The sequence below is a fragment of the Botryllus schlosseri genome, chromosome 5, assembly GCF_051294905.1.
Source record: "Botryllus schlosseri isolate E-star chromosome 5, Bs_hap1, whole genome shotgun sequence".
Taxonomy (NCBI): Eukaryota; Metazoa; Chordata; class Ascidiacea; order Stolidobranchia; family Styelidae; genus Botryllus; species Botryllus schlosseri.
In genome coordinates, this window is record NC_137240.1 from 15854224 (window position 1) to 15875204 (window position 20981).

A 20981-nucleotide genomic window follows, 5' to 3' on the forward strand; every position below is an offset into this window, starting at 1 on the left:
TTATTGAATTGGTCGACGCCACGGGCGTCCCCAGATCATAAGCGTAACGTAATGAACTAACGCAGCAAAGTGTACGGATTGATGGCGCTCAGTATCTCGTATAATTAATCCCTAAACAAAGTGATAAATCATACTCAGTAATGCCGAGATATCCGGATGCTGCCCGCTAATTGAAGCAAATGCTGCTTATGATCCTCAAGTATCTGCATTGTAGCAGGCCTCCGCCTAACTTTACGCTTACATAACGCGTTTTGCTTGAGTGCTGTCGTCAGAGGGTATCAAAGTAGTCATTTTTGGCACTGAAGTAGAAGTATCGATTGCGAAGTAACTAAAAAGTGTGCATTCTAGGTCTTGTCGATCAACCGTGAAGTAGAAGTGGAATTAGTCTAAAATCGTAACCAATTTAGTATGTAGTGTAAGCAGGATGCATGTATATTGTATATTGTATACTCGAGTGCAACTCTTGATTACTTCGTTTCTGATCCAGAGACCTGTGACCGCTTCTGGTCATCGGTATGAGTTTATGTGTTGTATCTGTGCGAGGTTTCTTGATGTATTCTGATTTTATGTTCCGTTGCTCTACTATCGGACAATTTAGTCATCATGATGACTCCATAAGTCTATGTACGGCGGCGATGCCTTTCAAAGATCGGTGCTCCTTGTTTGTTTTCGCGTTATCCGCCGTTTGATCGTAATAAAGCGACGCGATTACTTTAATTGCCCCGAAAAATGCTTCGACTTTTTCTCGCTTTCTCCGCTCTGAGCCATTCTGTTACAATCTCTTCTCACGCTCCGATGCCGTCCGTCCATATATGGCGTGAGTTTACGCTGCGGAATCGCGCCGTTTTTCTCGCCTTCGGAATTTGCCGTCGGCCGAAAAAGCGATCAACCGAAACGCAAACGACAACCATCCGCGGTGTCGAGGATAAATTATTTCGAGTTTTAGCGTTTCAGCGAGAACGTCCGAACCGTTTGTTTGTTGTGGTCCGGCTGGCGAGGTTGCGCTTTGGATAAATAAAAGGCTCAATTTGTTGACGTCAGTTGCTGTTAGCGACGCCGGTTCTGAAATGTAGAAATATTGAAATCAGCGCGCTATCCGCGTACTTGAGAATCTCGCGATGGGCCCTATAACGCTCCGGGTCGCATTGTTCGCAGCGTCAGAAGTAGGCAGGAATTCAATCTTACTTGAAAGGGACTGTGGCTGTTTGTGAAACGGGTGAATTAAAGATCGTGTGTCACGAGGAAACTTGAAATATCCGCTTCGATGAGTTTCCGTACACAGTCGCGTTTGGGGTTGATAGTTTCGAGGGATGAAGCCTACCGATATCTGTGCGTGTGTCCTGTTTGTGATTACCGAACTTAACTTAACAGTGTAAGTTGTAATCGTACGCGGAAAGTTTGAATGCGGCGAAAATCGCGAACCGTTTTTCGGCGCCGTTTTCAAAATCAGTTGACATAACGAAACTCGCTATTATATCCAGCGTTCCCGTCGTCGAGTTCTCGGCGACCGCTTATGAGACACTATTGGTCCGGCGGAGCTGGAATAAGCTTGATACAATGTCAACCGCTGAATGTATTAAGAGGGCATCAAATTGATGTCCTAAAACGGCATGAATGTTGATGTCGGTGAATTATATAAATATACACACGCGTTACTTTGCTGTCAGCATAAGTATCGCCGGGATTGTCAACTTTCCTTCATCTTTGATATCGACGTTAGGACATAATTGATGGTTATTTTGATATTCAACCACGCGAGAATCATTATCTACGGAGCAGCTTGGTATCTCCTTACCGTTGCAGGACGGTGAATGCATTTCAAAGGCATTGCTTACTAATGACATCATTTTGAACCTGTTGTACAGTTCGTTGTCTCGATTCGACGTAGCGTGCCGACCCCAAACCGCAAAACTCTTACACAAAATAGACACTAAAAATAAAGGGTACCTCGTGCTTGCGATGTCTTAATCAATCACATCGGGTGTCTTTTTGCTTCGTTTCACTCGTGCGATAAATGCGATCATCAATTCAGCCAGACGCGATAGTACTTCTCGGTCTCGTACATCTTGGACTCTTCGTCGTGATTTACATAATCAGCGCATCCGTCATCCACGCTACAAGTCGGTCAACCCGAGTAATGCTATTTTTAGGATGGTGACAAGATACCAGTTTCCAGCACCCGAGTGCGTGTCATGGAGATGTACGGTACGCACAGCTTGGTGATATCGCGCACCGACCAGGCAGATTCAGGGCTTTATACTGTGACTGCTTCAAATTCGGAGGGCGACCAATCCTGCTCAGCACGATTGACGTTGAGAGGTATGGAGGTTTGAACCCGGGTTGTGAGAGTACCGGGAGGCGCCGTACTTTCAACGCGTGTGATCATACCAGGGTGTAGAATTACTTACGATCTGTAATCGCGCGATTGGTAATCACAACATTGTCGGCGATCGAATGCCCGCTAATATTACATTCTTCTCTACTGTCCATACAAAGTAACCTACGATGGATAAACATAGATGAGTTTGTTATTGTTGTACAGCCAGAATTAGCTTTGTCGAGGATGGTATCTCATGTTTGAGGCTCGCTTTATTGCTCAAAAATGCATCGGAAATACATGATGAGAGTCATATATGTCTAAGATCGTAATGAGAAATGTTGAGGTCAGTCTTATGCTCTGCACAGGTGCTTAATTATAGCTGTTGTAACTTCGAATTTGACAATATTTCCAGCGTTAAACAGCAATTTTCTCACTTATTATTCTGCACGCCTTTCTTTCTCAGCGTCCTCTATATCAAGTAACACCAATTCTTCCCGCGGCCGCAGAACCGGCTACGATAGCACGGGGGTAGGCACTCCGACATATTCTAGTTCTGGTAGTCCCGCCACGTCTGCATTGAGCTCACCTTCCATGTCGCCCAAACTGAACCGAACCGCGAACTCCAAACTCGTGTCTGGATCCATTTCGTCATGGACTAACGACGCGAATGCGCGCACCGGCAGCTCGCCGAAGCGCCGGGCGCCCGGATTTATTTTGAGACCGCGGCCGCAGACTGTTAAAGCCGGGGAAAAGTAAGTGTTTGCCGAATGCCATCTTTTCAACTCTCGTTAGACACGCCGTGTGATGTCCAGAGGGGGCCAGCAATGAAGTACTGCTACTTTTCCCTTTTTCCGAACGCTCAAGTAGGTTTTGCCTATGCTTTTTGTAATTACTCTCGTGGCCTTGTTTTTAGAATACTTTCACTTTTACTAAATCGTTTTTAGCAAAATTACTTACTTTTTAGTATTTTGGATTTTGTAAAGAATAAAGTGATTTTGTGAAACGTTTGCATCATTTTTATGAGTGAAATTGCCACGACCTCCGGGCGAAAGAGCCCCTGTATCATGGTGACTGAATATGTTTGCGAAATCGTAACCAGATACGAGGTGTCGTTGGGTTTTTGGGTTTGGTCGCGAAGATGCATTCTGCAATCTCGAAAATAGCTTTCGACTCCACCACCAAGTCTACACTTGAGTAATTTCGACAAATCTTTGATATTTCTACATCTTCTGATATAATTGGGTAGAAATTTGCGATGTTACTTCTACTGCTACTACTACTACAAGCAATGCCTACCATAACTACCTCTGCTGTTGTCAGGCTTGTGTTGAAATGTTCGCTGCTCGGCCATCCGAAACCCACCGTGACTTGGGACAAGGACGGCGCTAAGCTAGATGAAATTGACGGCGTTGTGATCCGAGAAGATGGAAGCGATTACTTTGTCGAGATTGACGATTGTAGGGTGGAACATTCTGGGAAATACACGGTTCAGGCGAAAAACTCGCTGGGGAGACAAACGGCGATTGTCGACGTCGTGGTGCTGGGAGCCAACAAAAGCGGTAAGGAGAATTTCTGCAGAGAATAGTTTTGAAGATAACGGTGTTTTATTACCTCTGAAAACCTGTAAGCCGCGGCCTCCATTTCACTCTCTCGCCTAAACCGCGATTTTAAAAAATAAGTTGATTCCGCCCGGCCTTCAGTCGTCAGCTTACCGCTAATGCTAACATGATGCATATCGTCTATAACTGATCCGTTACGGGTCAGTAGAAATCTGGCGTCCTTCGTTGTTGAGGAATGAGCAACTTAGACAAGGCGAAGCAACCACTTGGCGACGCCACCATTGTGTGCAGTATACACGATAACACGCATCCTTGTGAGATTCGAAATGATAAAGGAAACGCCCTGCAGTTATCAAAATGAATTCTGAACGTGATCTCTGTATGTTCGCTGGTTCTTGATTCTTCTGATGCGCCTAAATCTCGGTGATCTATAGTCGCACTCGCAGTACTTGTGACGTTTGCGTGACATTGAAAGCCTTGTTCGCTAGGCAATAACAGAGCACAGGGCAGGGGTTCTCACACATCTTTTTAAATTGCGTACCCTGTCGAATTACACACATATATGACGTGCTCCTTAGAAATAATATTGCCGAAAGTTTACGAAGTGTTAAGACATAGCACAATATTCGGTGTATTTACGCTTTCACTGCGATGGATCAGCTTGACGCTACTCATCGAGTGAATCTATTAGTGGAGGTATTTTGGAAAGGCACTCGCGCAAATTATGCTCAACCAAAAGTCTGGCACCAAATCTATTCTCCATCACATGCAAGTACAATGTACAATGTACAATGTACAATAGTACATGCATGAAAAACCTTGCTCACTTGTCACAAACTGTAAGTGGAGGGGAATAGCAAAACATCCCACACATTATTTGACACTGTTGGACACGGCTACTAAGCCAGTCCCGTAAACTATATCCTACTCATCATTATTCGTAAGCAAACACTGAAGATTGCAATTTTACAGTTTGTGGTAAAACCTAGATATGAGATGTAAACTTCGTAGTAACTCCAACGCCGCGGCAGCAGAGAAACATAATATTACTTCCGTTTTGTACACAGCAATCTAAAGTCATCGTGATACAAGCTCTAATCAAAACGACAAAAGGGTTCGTGATATACTGGTAGTCGTAGACGATGTTCATCCCTAGGGTAGCGTAAAAGACTGTCAGATAGCGCAGTGGTATAATCCGCGGCTGCAACACCAATGGGTGCGGGTTCGAGTCCGACCGAGGTCGACTTCCGAATTCCGATACCTAAGTGTTGGAGGTTTACCTAGGCTCCTCCTCGCCACCTCATCCGCGTCAGCGGTGTCTTACAAAAGCCTAGAGGTGGGCCGTGCTATAAGTCGGCAGTTACGGAAAATATGAAGAATATCGGCCAGGAGTAAATGACCATAGTAGTCGACAAACACCATGAATATACCCCAAAAACAAACAAACTGTCAGATACCTGCCGCCAAAAGCGCTTACGGTCGTAAGTGTGATGCGAAAGAAACACAATCTGTGTATGTCTATGTATTCTTTGCAAAATCTCATGAAATGCCCGCAGTTGTACACAGCCTAATCATCATTTACTGGTCGTATCAACGCGAAATAGCGTCGATGGCAAACAGACCGTAGTAATGCTATTTGCGTCAATTGTTGAAATGCCCTGGTATAAACTGTAAATAGATGAGTGAAAAATCCGTGTATTTACAAGACTTCCACCACTGATTAGGGTGCAAATCAAGCCATCGGCTCTTTCTGATGCCGCGTCTTGCTGTCACACCCATTTTACAATTTTTGGTTGAAAACGAGTCAAACGCACCAATCCTTATGGAATTATATATCCTAAGGGAGGAGTGGATTCTGGTTTCGGATACGATATCTCGGTCCTTCTAAGGATGGTAAACGAATACATAATTCAGTCCACCCCTGATACATGCATTGGTGTAGCTGAATCGTTTTCACGCATTGGAATGCGTATGAAACCAAACTTTTGTACCAGAAAGTGTCGTTTACAATCCCCTTACATTATCTGCACCCTGCAATGATGGAAATCGACGAAATATTCGATTTTGTCCACCGTCTACGAAGTCCCATTTAGTGTGATTCACTGCCGTTCCAAAACCAATATGGAATCATCGAGAAACCTTTCCCTATATTGATACAGATGCGTCTCGGGCGAGCGATAAGCTAAACAACAACACAACGACGCCGACCAAAACATTCACGTCACAGAGAGTTGAGATTACCACCAATAGCAGCCGCGCCAGCCGTTCCAGTCGGGCCTCCTCTTCCCCGGCCCGCAGTACGTCGTCTACGGACGACCCGCCGCCGACCCATCGTGCGAAGAGGTTTAATCAAGTTGCACCAACGTTCACGCGAAGATTGTCAAGTACCCAAGTTCTTGAAGGTAAGTGCTGGTTCCGAGAGGCTTTCAACTATTGGCAATGCGTTCGTGCCATATTGATGGAATACGTATGAATAAAGCGCGAGTCCGCAGGCTATGTGTAGATTGCGTATGCTAACCACCACTTGTTGTTAACGACGAAGGATTTTCTATAGTGTTCACCAACGGCCTAACCGTGATCATCCAACTTTTTAAGTGTTGTTTTGCTAAATTGAGTCGAACATAGCTAATATATTACCGGTGGATGCCCAACATTTAAGCGTGCGTCACAATGAAAAACGGCGGTTGATCAATGATCAATGATCATGATCACGCGACACTTTAGCATGCAACATTTGAGAATGTAAATATATAGCCCCAACCTTAACCCCAAAACGAAACATTCCGCTAACCCTAGCCCCAGCCGTAAAATTAACCCACATGATATAGTGTCCCATGCTCTTGTGTAACATACTCAATGCTCACAGATCTGCATGCCATAATCAGTATATTGTTCGTTTTATCGCGGATGCCGTGCGATTCTTTCGCTGCAGACACATTTCGCCACCTCCCAATAGATTGAAGTTATATATCATTTCATAATACATTTTTTTCGGAAATTCTGATTTGTGTGTAATGTGTCTCATGTGTATAGAAACATTCTCTTGATATCGGGGCATGAACTATACGCCGGTACGTTCAAGTATGTATCGCTTCGTTTACATTTCTATCTTGGTATAAAATATTGATATAATCACCTACAATGGAAATCATCCGATGATGATTTAGTGAACACGACGCGCTCTAGAGAAAAGTTTGTTAGATTGGTCATCACGGGGTCTGTGATAACTTACCTTCATCTCTTCGATGTCACGCAAATCCAACAAAGTCATGACAAATCGGACCAAATCGCGTAATATGGTTGACGGCGCTATTTAATTTATGTGCGAGATCATAGCATCAATGAGTAATATAATTTTGTGAACAACTGAGTTTTCGTCATGACTAAAATGCACTTGATTTAGTATGAAATGTCGCGCTTGTTCTGCATTGCATAGTCGCTTACGTCAGACGTCTTCTGATGTACAAATTGCTATCAATCGAGCGTGACGCTACAGCGATGTTTTGAGTAGTTCTTTTGGAACATGACCTATCTAGGTAATGCCAGGCCTTTGATCCACAAAATTTAGGTTTTAGAAATGTAAATATGAGGTAAAGCTTACCCACCTGCATTGCTACAGGCATTCTTTTAGGTTTGTAAAATCCGTCGCAATAGTCTGCCGACTGCCGATGCGAAGTGTTTAGCGCATGCTTAGGTAATGTTTTGAAAGTGAAATCAATGCCAGAAATACGATACCATCGGTATTGTATGACTACTGACTAGTTTAATAAAGCAGTTCATCGCCCAATTCGAGGGGATTGGTATAATTCATAAGTTCGTCAACCCGAGAATGTGGTACATATGATGACTGGATTACGTACGTGTAAGACTGTTCACTGAACAGTGTTCAATGTAGCCTACATGTAAATTTGTACATGTAAAAGACATTGTACAGTAGGGGTGTTAAAAAATGGCTTTTTTTCTCAAATTGTACTGGCTACTTGATAAAATTGTTAGGTTGCCTAATTTAACCCTACACGCCAAATTTGGTTCAATCTCAGCCAGTAGCAGCATTACTACTGGAGAAGAATGTTTCTATTTATTATATTAAAATAAATAAACGAAAATTTCAAAACTTTCTGTTCACCCCATGAAAGTGCTAGGTTGTCTATAGAAACGATGTTCACCAAATTTGGCTCAATTCCAACCAGTGGAAGCGGAGTTATTGCCGTCGAAAAATTTGGATTTGAATGAAATAATATTTACGGTGTGCACACCTATAATAAATAATTAAAGAATTGGTCACCGTTAATACTATTTTATTGATAATCGAATTTTTTTTGTACAATACACGTATTAGGCAGGACCTGACCGCGTACGTAAAGGTCGCCGTGCAATGCGCTTGTTCAAAACTTTAAATGAGATTAGAATCGTTTACGTGGGTGACTGACTAACTAACTGTATAAGTGTGCATATACTGATGTTGTAAACTTGTACGCTGGACTCACATCATCGAACATTCAAATATCATCGGATGTCAATCTCTGACCATACAGACATGGCGCAAATGCTCCATGAAAGTTAACCTGATAAGTACCACTTTTTTGCAGGAGACAGCCTTGAATTGCAATGCGAAGTTACCGGATCCCCGTCCCCCGAACTTACTTGGACGCGTAACGGCGTGTGTATTAAGCCGAGCGACCTATACACGGATATTGGAAACGAGAACGGCATTGCCACGTTAAAAATTTCAAGAGTCCGATCGACGCACGCCGGAGAATATCTATGCCTCGCGAAAAACGCAATCGGAGAATCTAAATGCAGTAGTCGCGTCACTGTTAAGGGTAAGTTTTGTGGTGTATTTATCGCTGTTCAAGGGGTGTCCAAATTTTTTTTTTCAAATATCACTGGCTACTTGATAATTTGGTGAAATTCAGGTTGTCTGCAGAGACTATGCTCATCAAATATGGCTCAATTCCAACCAGTGCAAGCGGAGTTATTGCAGTCGATAAATTTGGATATGAATAAAATAGTTACCTGGCCACCGTAAATACTATTTTATTCCAATTCCAATTGAAATTCTATAGACAACCTAACAATTTAATGGGGTTAACAGAAAAAATTTGAAATTCTTTTTATTTCATGCTGGGACGTCATATTTTGTGATACGATTGTTGATATACAATGTTCTTTCCAATTCTCTACTAGTTGCTGACGATTACCCCTGACGAGTGTCAGCCGAAGATATCCGGTGACGGGTTCATTTCAATCTGAATATACTATTCAATTGTATATTTTTATATAATTTCTTCTATTGTAGCAATGCGGCTACTGGTTGGAATTGAACCAAATTTGGTGTGAAACCTTTAATTGGGTAACCCAACAATTTTATCAAGTAAGCCAGTTAAATGTAAGAAAAAAGTCGTTTTGAACACCACTACTGAGCATTGATTTTGCACCACAATAGCTTGCGACACTACACCATGTGGGATAATCTTAGGGCTGGGGCTAGGGTTAATGTCCTGTAACACTTGTGACACATATGAATTGTATAACTGACATACCTCGTCGGTTGTCTGAAATTCTAGGGGTGAATAATTTTATATATTGACCGTTCACAGAATGTTGGCAACAATAATTAATAATGCTTAGATTTCTACCTGCAAAAATCTGAACAATTGTACACTTCACAGCAGTATAGTGCCTTTCCACGCCTTCTCCGTTTGCGCCAATGTGGAAAGTTTATCCTATTGTTAAATTGTGAATTATGCCGTGTCGCGATATCTCCAGTATCAGTTGAGTATCGATGAGTAGACATCCATATTCGCTGTGACATTCGCACATAATTATTGTGAGTGGTTTTCTCTGCATGTCTGTTTTGCGGTTCCGGTGTTGTACAGCAGTAACTTTTCTGTGTCGCAAAATCTAAAGGTAATATTCCAGTGACGGTAAATAAGATCCATAAATTCTTTTAGTGCGCTTTGGTAGTTTCACTTCCACTTTGTGCGCATGACCGGTTTCCGCATCTCCAATCTTTTTATTGGTCGCCTGAAAACTGATTTTTATTATGATGTATAATGCTTGTTTTCGGAAGTTGTACAATGTACATTCAAAGCAATTTCCCGAGCATGTTATCCGAATATATCCACGTGCGATGGATTGCAATGTTATCGTTGATGGATAGCCGGTAGAAATGCTCATCCATTTAGTTGCTGTATCCGGCATTTAGGTATTTCGGCCATTACTCTAAATTGAGAATGGCGATAACTCCAGACTCTTGAAACAATTCGTCATATCAAGAGGCTGCGTTACACGCTGCTGTATATTTTATTGCCACAATCGTACATCCTATCACGGAGTTCAAGTGTCCCGATAATATCTGCCGCTGTCATCACAAGATTACAGGTGGAGAATGCTACACTTTAGGCGTCACGATTCCACTGCGACATCATGATCACGATCGGATCCAATGTTTCAATTGATGCGCTTGATATAGCTCATTCATAATTTTCAGTGTGTTGTGTAATTTTAGTGTAAATTTCGCTCATCATTTGGCACTAATGGGTATATTAGTCAATTCTACCCTACAGTACCTGATAATTTTCCAGTTTAGGGTGTTCGCGTCGACTCCATCACCTTTCAATACCAGATGATGGTGTTGGTGAAGTGAACTTACCATTATTTTAGAAAATCATCCAAATTTTGCTAGTGTTTATGTAGCACGGAGTCGACTTTTATCGAAACCCGCCAACCTATATTGTGCCAACAAAAGGAGTTCGTGTATAATCTGAAATTAATCGGTTTTATTTCAATATGAGCATATTATTCAATTGTATACTGAAGTTCTGTACCTCGAAGTGTCTTTTGCTGGTATTGTATGCGCCCTTACTATGCCTCCTCCGTCATTTTCAGCAAAACAAAGGCAAGTTAAGCCGAAGTTTGTTCGGCCACCTAAAGATGTTCGCATCGAAGAGGGTGAGACGCTAACTTTGGACGCGGAAGTGACGGGAACACCGGCGCCCGAGATTCTATGGTCTTTGGACGGCGAGGAGATATCTGACGGGGATTCGCTCTACAAGAACAATATTGCAACGTGAGTGGTAGCCTTTGCCATGTCAACATTAACCTGACTGTAGTGCTTCGAAGACGGGAATCGCGTGGTGCTGTCATCGACTGTACAAACATTGAATGTTCTTTGTATATACGGGCTGCGGGTGGTGTTTGAGACGTATTTACACTGTCTACTAAGCACATTGCTCAATGTTATCACCGCGCTATGCGCCCGCCATCGCGGTCCATAGTACTTTATATCACTCAATGATGGATCGCCGTCCTGTGAATTTTAGTCTACTCCGTTCGCAATTGCTATCTGTTCAGCATATAGACTGACCACTCGGATACTTATTATCCGATAATGAATAAGTGTTACGGAACAGTAGGCTTTAGCGAGTAATTGGTCGAACTATCGTAAAGATACGGATGCAGCATAAAAGCCTCAATAAAATACCGACCTGTGCCAAGGCCAACGCGTCACCGACTACACTACTAATCACAGTCATAAAATTGGGGACGATAATAGCGTTCGATAATGCATTCCATCGCAATTGGAAGTACACTATTTGATATCGTAATGTGCTCTCGTATAAATCTATGCCGCTACGTTGAAGTATTGATGTAATCGCGGTGCTCCTGTTACTAACGTTGTGTTGCTGAAGCCCTCAGGTCCTGTATGTATTGCGTCAAATTGGTCTGCATTACGGCTTCTAGTACTGACACATCATCCTCTCTATCTAGTAAATCTGATATCAATTTTTATTTCTGTTCGCCCGTAGTACAATCTGTCGAGGGCACAGAAGGTTATCTATTGTTACATCATGACATGCATCAGATGCATGTATCTTCAAACCTGTCAAGTTGATAGCCTTTTGCTATAATGTCTTCATTGTACTGGTAGATTTCTTGGAAATCCAACAGCAGCGATGTACGTACGCCTAAGTCGACTTTGTTACGTACCAGTAGAGGGTAGTGTGGGCATTAGTCATGCGCACTGCGAATTTTACAACCCTCTTGTACATTCGCAATTTGTTTAGAGACCGTGTCTGTGCATTTTCTTATGTTTCTTCAACTCGTTTTTAATTGTGTATAACTGAAATCTACACTCGAATAGTACCCTACGTGTTTCAAGTCACGAATTTCCTCATCCCTACCGTGGCACATCGATTTCATCATTAATAAGTAGTGCAATGTGATGTGTCCTAGTGCGAACCGTCTTTGCACGGCTGACTTGGCACCAATTCTCTTGTCGATCTGAAGAATAAATTGGGAGTGCGCAGTAATCTCACTAGACATTACACTGTCGAAGTCTAAACCTAATAACAGGGTCTTACTGGAATCGGGTGAACATGAACGATTGAACATACCGGTACACAATTACACATATCGCATACACACTTTGGTATGAATTAGCACAGCCGATGTTTTAATGGGAACTCACTGCTGACTCTTCAAGTCACGACTTTTGTTGCATCAGATGTGGTATTACCCTCCACGTACTGAACAAATATTTCAAATATTCACAGATTGGTATTGCGGAATGTATCCATGTCAAGTAGCGGGCAGTACATGTGCACAGCGATCAATGGCGTTGGCTCAGATTCGGCCGCCTGCAGAGTCCGAGTAAAACGTAAGAGTTGCATGCGCGTGGAAATATCTTTTTTACCGATTTTGACTCTGTCATCACTGCTTGACAGCAAAAATGGTCAATATCGCCCCAGAGTTCACGTCTCCCTTGTCCGATATAAAAACGAAAGAAGGCGAAGATATCCGCTTGCAATGCGTCGTTACCGGGACGCCGACCCCTCGTGTGCAATGGTTTCTAAACGAAGAGGTATGTTATCCGAGATCCTGCATAACCAATGCTTTTAATCTATCTTGGTAGCAGAGGCATATACGGCGAAATATGCGCTTGTTTGTCAGCTATATGTTGCAGTGATTTCCTTATTCCCTCATGCACATGCCTTCATCCGTACAATGTGTAATGCTGATGCATATTTACGACAATGTTTGGAATATTAGTCTCCATCTTTTACGATGTCATTCAACAAGTACGCTTACTAGCCAGCCTTCAGAATTACTGGACAACGACCTAACATCGACCTCGCCTTCCTCCACATGCCACCTCATTTTGTCGCTTGCGTCTTATATTCTCAGCATTACTTTTCATTCAGTGTGCATGCCTCTTCTTTACATGGCTAGGCCAAGGTGGTTGTCTGATCTTAAAGACTACCCCAAGTTGTTTCGACACCTTCCTATTGTTTCATTGCATCGCAGTTTTCTGGTGTTTTGAAACGATGAAAATATTAGTAAAACTGATTGATTGATTGGCTGATAGATTGATAGATTTCTCACTGCGCTTACGACGTGAATACTCCCCATTTTACGTTTCTACGTGAACACTTCGGATATATTTGTGTTAGATTGCACGATCCATATCACTTTGTTCGATTACCAAGAGTTGTGAGTCGATTGTTTTGGAAGCCATTCCGAACGCCTGGGCGCAGAGGTCTCACTTAATCCAATTATACACACAGTGATTTTTTTTCGTATACCCGGACCGTTTATTATTTCACCTTTCCGTGTACTCACCTAACATCGCATAAACGTAAAAGCCTGTTATGTATGACTGCAGATAAACTATAAATTCCTTCGTCCTAACCCTAACGTATCTTCGCCATTAAAGCGACCGTAAATACACCTAGTTGAAGATAGGGGTTTGCTACATTGCCTGCTAATGCTTTTAATGAGTCAGAGCTGGCCACAAATAAGTTCAGGATACTTTTGTATTCACAACATAGCAAATTGCAGTAAAGGAGATAAATCATAGCAAAAATATGAATGTGTAAATGAGAATGAGTATAAAAATATTTTAAATAGGTTCGATATGGAATTAATAATTTGCCTGCATCCGTACTGAAACTATGGCAGATTTGTTGGTCACACATACATGCACGATAAGTTTAAAAAAGGCAAGAGATGTCGATTATGTTTCTCACACATAGCAATTTAGCGGCTTCGCAGCCTGAAATATGTGTCGGAACACAGTTATTGGGCGCAGGAGGTGCTGTAGTATCCGGCTTACAGCGGAATAAAAAGTACGCTTAATTATAGCGTTGTATATCTACGCCGTCTATCAATGCCTGATTTCGCTCTTTTGCTGAAGATAACGCCTCAGGCAACGCCGCGGTCGAGTGACTCAGGCTGCGATATACGACTAGATATGTTACGTTCTGGAAATTTTCCGTTAGATAGTACGGCAACGCGTAAACACTTCCCGACTCCGATTACTTTATAGCTAATGTTTCCGTGGTGATATGAAAAATTCGTCGAGACAATCGATCTGATAATCTTTCTTTTCCCGGGCGTGTTGTGATACGGCTCGGATGAAATTACAACTATTTCTTGAAAGTTATTATGCAACCGACGCAACATGCAAAATAATGAACAATGATGTGTCAACACATTGCATAGATCGTACAAAGATGCCGTAAAATTCGTGTGACCGCCTAAAATAAATAAAAAACGAAACTGCAAACGAATTGATGTGATTAGGATAATTTAGGAAGACTATAATACTGCATATTCTATACTGTATACTGTATATGGTCACCATTGCATTACATTCATCACTGGTGATGGATTTGCATAGTACGCTACTGTGGTGTTTTAGAATGCCCCCATCATAAAATCAAATTGAAGAAGCAACTCAATATGAAATAGTATACTACATATATGTTAAGTTAAAGGCTAATTGGAGCCTGCTTCCTTGTACTGAATAACAGTGTCGTCAGTTCTCGGAAAATGACTGTTGTTATAAATGAATAATTATAGCGCACGGTTCCTATATCGCACAGAGTCCCAGATAATGTGTAAGGGGTCGGTGTCCAGTCCACACAAACGTGCTTCATTCATGGCGGTAACGTGACTAAAATTGATTCACTGAAAAACAGTAAATGTAACGTCATAGATTGTGTCCCCAAGCATGACCAAATTAGAAGACCGTGCAGTTATTCGTAATATTTCTCACATCATAGCAATCATGGAACGCATAGGGACTACTTCCTGATCACGGCCTGCGTGTATGGCTACACTCAATATTGGACACGTTGTGTTGAATTTCCTATCTTAAACTTTCAGCTCCTACAGCCCGGAGATGGATTGGAAACTTCTTACGAATCCGGTAACGCTGCTCTCACCTTGGAACAAGTGACGCCTGAAGACACGGGGACGTACAGTTGCACGGTAACCAACAGCGAAGGAAGATCTACCACCAGCTGCCAAGTTTTAGTGTCAGGTATGAATGTTCTGTATTTCTTACATTATAAAATGTTCGTTGTAATAATGCACATGCACAAGATTACCGCAATGTGAAATCATGCGCACTTGAAAGAAGTGAAAAGGCCACTTGAATGAACTTGGGTAGAATTTGATGTGCTATATGTGTAGAGACACTAGTGTCGCAGGATGAGGTACAGATTTGGTATCTATCATTCAACTTGAAATATCATGAAAGGATGTATTTCTATAGCCCTTATATTATGGTGTTCTTATATGTGTTTCCAATCCACTACACTCCAAACTCCACGTTACATTGCGTCAGATTAACAACATAGTTGAAAACGAAACCGCGCCTCCCTCTAGCCGTATGCAGTACAATGTACTTGAGATTATACTCCGTGTATGTATACCCTTTGATCCGGCGATTTAATGTCGAATGTGCAGTATTCCGTCAGCATGCGATGATCCGTAAATGGGTTCGTTTAGTATTTTGTTACGGTTATGAAGTATACAGCACACGTGCGTCCTTGACCTCGAATTACGATACTTTCGGTACGAATTATAAGTAAAGACATCGCGCTCTACCTCTATACCAGGGATATCTAGATATCCATCCTCTATACCACGACAATGGATATCTAGATATCCATCCTTTATACCACGACAATGGAACAGTATTCCGCCGGCAATCTGACATTTCGACAGTCGTGGAGCATGTCTATGTAATGTACACTGTACAGTACACACATTCAACCACGAAAACGAGCAGATTCTAGTGAATGAAAGGGCTTGAGATTGCTGGACCATGATTTGCCATCTCGAATTCGCCTACCATCACATGCCAATCATATCCATCGCTTGTTTTTTTCTATGCTGTCTTCAGCATATACCTCTCATTTACATGCTCCAGGCCAATGTGTCTGATTGAAAGACTCCTCCAAGTCGTTTCGAAATGTTTTGATGTTTTGAACTGATGAAAATATTAATAAAAGCTTGCCAGAACCGCGATTCAATTTGTTAACATAGAATTTAATATCATTCTGATTAGTAATAGTATAGGATCCAAAGATAATAATCTGTGCTTTGGCATATAGCATCGGTTCCCAAACGTTCGAAAATACTGCCATGAGGACCCTTTGCAATTATATTGACATTTGGCGGCCCTATAATAAGAAACAAATGATGATATAACAAAATGCTAACGATTCGGTAATAGCAGGCAGTGCAGCATCAAATATGCTTAAAATTAACGTTGTAAGAGAGACCCCAAATCACGCTATATTTTCTTATTATAAAGTATCAATAAAAGTACTAATAATGTTTAAAATATAGCCGAATGTTTAGAAACTTTTCAATAATGTATTTGGTACAGCTATAATGTTTAAAACATTCGCTAACTAAAGACTAATGAAAAAGCAAGGACCACACAATCACAAATCACAATCATTTAATAAATTCTCATTGCGAACCATCTTAACCTGCTGTACGCACCCCGATATTCCAGTAAAGCATAATAGTACAGCTCAAATGTTTAAAATATAGTCGCTAAATAAAGACTTATGAGAAGCAAGCCTTACACCTGAGAAGGCTTTATTATCGAATAACAATCATTTAATAAATCGTCATTTCGTGGTTCCAATCATCTTAAACTGCTATTGGTCCGTATACCTCAGTTTCAGAACCACTGGTATATAGGAATAACGAATTTTAGCGCATTGCCCGAGTCGTTTCATCATCACTAGCCTATATACTTCCACAGAATTGCCAGAAAACGCCCCGTCCCTGGTGAAAAGGCCGCCGGAGTTTGTGTCGCGATTCGGCGACTACACTCGCGCGATGGAAGGCGACGCCGTAACATTCGAGTGTCAGGTGAGAGGCGACCCGGAACCGGAAATCACGTGGTGCATCGAGCGGAAACCGATCAAAGGATCAAGCCAGTCGTTCGAGGTGAGTTACCAGTCGAAATAGCTGGTTGAATCCCACAAAAGCGGGCTTTGTTATTCCGCGAAATCCGAATTTCTCTAAATTGGCAACAGTTGGAATGGATTAGAGAGTGAAGCAATGTCGCTTTTCGCCCGTGACAGAAGGGAGAAATAGTTTGAATTGCTTTTTGTATTATATTACCAAGTCACATTGACTGTGGTACATATGATTGCTTGTATTTAGCTATTTTGCAGTACAACTGACCATATTATTGGAAAAGTAGGCAAATTAGGTGTTGGGAAATATTAATTCCGTAGTTAAGCATATAATGCTATGTTCCGCGAGTGATATTTTTCAGTCTCTATTTACACATGGGTAATTTCGTCTTTTCGTCGTTATGTCAAAAGATTATTGTCATTCCTACGTATTATTTCATCGGCATCGTAATCGCAAATTGTTTCATATTTGCATGTGCCTTTTGAGATATGTCGATATGGCAGATATGTTAAGAGGAAACCGAACTATTTCTTTTTTGATTGTTAGAACGGTCGTGCAATTTTGACTATTCACTCCATCTCCCCGGACCAAGGCGGGAGCATTACATGCACTGCTGCAAACGAAGCCGGTTCAAACGTCCACGAAGGGCGCCTTTATATACGAAGTATGTACTTGTGTTATCTAAAGCAGATTTAAAGCGTCCTGGTACGATACGATAACTGTTATTCAGCAAAACGGGAGGCCCCGAGCTTCGTGGAGGAATTGCCCGAGACGGTCAGGGTCAGCGAAGGCGAAGAAGTCACCTTCGGGTGTCAGGTCAAAGGTCATCCTCAGCCACGCGTCACGTGGACGAGAAACGGTCGCTCGCTGAGCGTGCTCAATTCGGAAACATCGTACGAAGAAGGTAAAATACTCAATAAACTTGGTTTGTTGTATTTCAATATGCGTGGTCGCTCGATAAAGCGTGTTTACACTTTCGCTCGACTAAAATCGGACAATCCGCACTTCAAGTTTAAGTATCAGAGTATAATTCCTATTATCCGCAGTAAATGACAGTCTTTAATCGAAGCTACGATATTGTTGTAGAAGAATTCATCGCATACATAAATTGTATCTATTGCGATTACTCGACATGTGATTTACCAAGCTTCGTGCTAATCATATACTTGCATTCGATGATTTTATTGGTATTTGTCTTGTTATTTACTCCGGATAAGTCGATCCTTTTCATGTAGGAATGAAAATGATAACATATTCAATACTCACTCACACACACACACCTTAATACAACCAAATACTGCAATCAAAATGGCATGAGGTAGAGAAGTCCGGAACGTGACTGATTTGATATAAATTATTCGATACAAACGAAACTAGGCACTAAACTGATAGTAACTACAACACCGATAAATCGTCAAGGTCGATCTGTTAACCTGTTAACGAGGATTGGATAAATGTCGTTTCTGAAATCTGTGTCAGCCGAGAATATATGTTGTGATATGCTTCGTCGAGAGATTAAGGCTATTACTACAGCCATGCTTCTAAAGAGAGACCTATATATCACAACGACACTTTGTTTTTCAACAGGCAAAGCGAGCGTGCGAATCCGAAAAGCCGGTAATTCCGACGCCGGAAATTACGTGTGCACGGCGCGAAATTTGTCTGGGGAATCCGAAACTTCTTGCTCCGTCGTGGTCTGCTCGAAGGAGGAAATAAAAGAGCCGTCGTTCACCAAATCGCTGGAAGATTTCTCGATTGAAGCCGGGCAGGACATCAGGTACTTTTTAGGTTTCACGATGCTCAACAAAATTGCTAAACAAGGGTTCCAATTCGTTACACTTACCAGGGAACATACAACATAAGGATAATTTCATACTTTTCAGTTTTCACTTACATGAAATTTTCTTCGTTATTAAAATTAGCGCTGCGTGTCGCTCACCCCTATCACCCTTGATTGTGATTTCTGAACGCACTCGGTCCCAAACAGAGAACGAGATTATAACGAAATACTTATACCCTTTCAGAGTACGGAAACGGGTATTGCTTACCTGCACTCCTTACTCAAGTGGTTATGGTGTTATACTGTTTCCGGTGCTACTAAAAGGGGCACTGCGCTTTAAATATGATTAAAACTCAATTATAGTTGGAATTATTTAGCTGCAATTCGAATACTATGGGGCTCAGAGGAAAATGTTTGCTGCCAAAATGTTTTCACACTGTCGCACATCATATTTAGAGCACAGTGTCCACTCAACAGTTTCCAGTTCTTTGTAAAAATAAGGCCTAGAATACTTACTATTTTTCTTAACCGGAAATCACTACTTTTACTTGTAATGGAGTAAAAATTCACGACATCACTTCTTCTTCCAACGATCACTACTTTGCCACCTCTGAGCATCACCACAGCCCTAATGACCAGTTCAACCGCAGACCGCATAACCATTTTAAGTTTACACGAAGTTCTTAAGTTCAGTATTGAACCTCACCGTAATGGTCGAAGCCTTTCGTATCCCGCACGGCGCGACCCGCGACGACCTCGAACTCTCTCACGGCAATGACGCGATAATGAAAAACCTATGAACCGCGTCCGATATTCCGCGGTCTCCGTGTTTTGTACACTCGAAACAGCGCCGCGTTACCTTCGTTTCCTCTCCGCTTCAGACTCGAGTGCGTTCTCGCCGACTACGCCGGCGTCGAGATTTCGTGGACTCTGGACGGGCAGCGGCTCGAATCGGAGGACGGCGAGGCGAGTTTCGCCAACGGCGTGGCACGTATGGTGCTTGAAGACTCTATGGTGGAGGATTCGGGTGTCTACGAGTGCGTGGTGAAGCACGCGGGCGGACAGATCAAGTCGGGCTGTAAAGTTACTATCACTGGTGAGCGCATGGCTTCTTGGGTTCTTGACATAACATCAGTAACTTTTTCGGTTTTGTCTATACTCGTGTGTTTTAGACTGCTTCTACTCTACCTGCACAGTTTTTTTTAGCGAACTTAGTTCATCCGCATTGGATTTTTAATAGTAGAAAGTAGTTTTGTGATGTGTTTGCATCACTTATATGGGTGAAAGTGAAAGTGAAAGAACTTCGTGAAACAGTCCCTGCGTTGGGGTAACTGAATAGACTTTCGTATATTGTACCTGCAACCTTGCAATTTTGGCAGTAGTCACCTTTCTATCACCTGCTAAAGTATGCGACCCCTCTACCAAATATACTTTTTAAAACTAATTTAAGACCTTTCATTTTCTATGTCTACTGGAACCAGCATCGGCATATCTCAGGAATTGCTACTTCTACTTGTATCTGATTAAAAATATACGGCGTTGCTTCTACACGAGTAGCAACGCTTAAAGGGGCACTGCACTCTAAAAATGATGTGGTCTCAAATTGAAGGGCAAAACGAAAAAAAATTTTGGCCGCAGCCGTTTCCTTCATAACGCCACCGTAATGGAGCTGCAATGTATTGAAATTTCCACAAACACATCACGCTCCAGCAGTCACGCAGAGATCGAACTGTATATATTTGTCAGCCGATGTTATGAAGGAAATATGTCGTACACGACAGAAATATAATACACCAGGCCCGATTTTGACATAAATCTCCTGACTGAACATCTTCGGTTGAACGCGGTATCTAAACCACCTTGGCGTGTACGACATATTTCCTTCATAACATCGGCTGACAACTATATAAATTTCGATCTCTGCATGACTGCTGGAGCGTGATGTGTTTGTGGAAATTTCAACACATTGCAGCTCCATTACGGTGGCGTTCTGAAGGAAACGGCTCCGGCCAAATTTTTTTTCGTTTTGCCCTTCAATTTGAGACCACATCATTTTTAGAGTGCAGTGCCCCTTTAATACTTGACCACC

General features: G+C 42.0%; 3 protein-coding genes across 3 annotated transcripts in view; 2 read left to right on the forward strand and 1 right to left on the reverse strand.

The window, feature by feature from the left end:
* LOC145439204 (serine/threonine-protein kinase BRSK2-like) overlaps positions 1-18409 on the reverse strand; it is a 98690-nt gene extending 80281 nt beyond the window's left edge. The window contains exon 1 of the mRNA XM_080316698.1: positions 18393-18409. The gene's annotated coding sequence lies outside the window, so the exon portion shown is untranslated. The remainder of the gene's footprint in view (positions 1-18392) is intronic.
* LOC145439206 (ran-binding protein 9-like) overlaps positions 1-20981 on the forward strand; it is a 333125-nt gene that overhangs the window by 236347 nt on the left and 75797 nt on the right. The gene's annotated exons all lie outside the window — the stretch shown is intronic.
* The window catches only part of LOC145439198 (myosin light chain kinase, smooth muscle-like), a 30629-nt gene that overhangs the window by 5216 nt on the left and 4432 nt on the right, over positions 1-20981 (forward strand). Inside the window, exons 3-16 of the mRNA XM_080316688.1 lie at positions 2151-2319; positions 2784-3072; positions 3641-3879; positions 6039-6281; positions 8469-8702; positions 10771-10951; positions 12438-12541; positions 12609-12745; positions 15052-15208; positions 16952-17139; positions 17659-17776; positions 17843-18016; positions 18700-18889; positions 19774-19988. Of these exons, the coding sequence (XP_080172814.1) occupies positions 2151-2319; positions 2784-3072; positions 3641-3879; positions 6039-6281; positions 8469-8702; positions 10771-10951; positions 12438-12541; positions 12609-12745; positions 15052-15208; positions 16952-17139; positions 17659-17776; positions 17843-18016; positions 18700-18889; positions 19774-19988 (2638 nt within the window). The remainder of the gene's footprint in view (positions 1-2150; positions 2320-2783; positions 3073-3640; positions 3880-6038; positions 6282-8468; positions 8703-10770; positions 10952-12437; positions 12542-12608; positions 12746-15051; positions 15209-16951; positions 17140-17658; positions 17777-17842; positions 18017-18699; positions 18890-19773; positions 19989-20981) is intronic.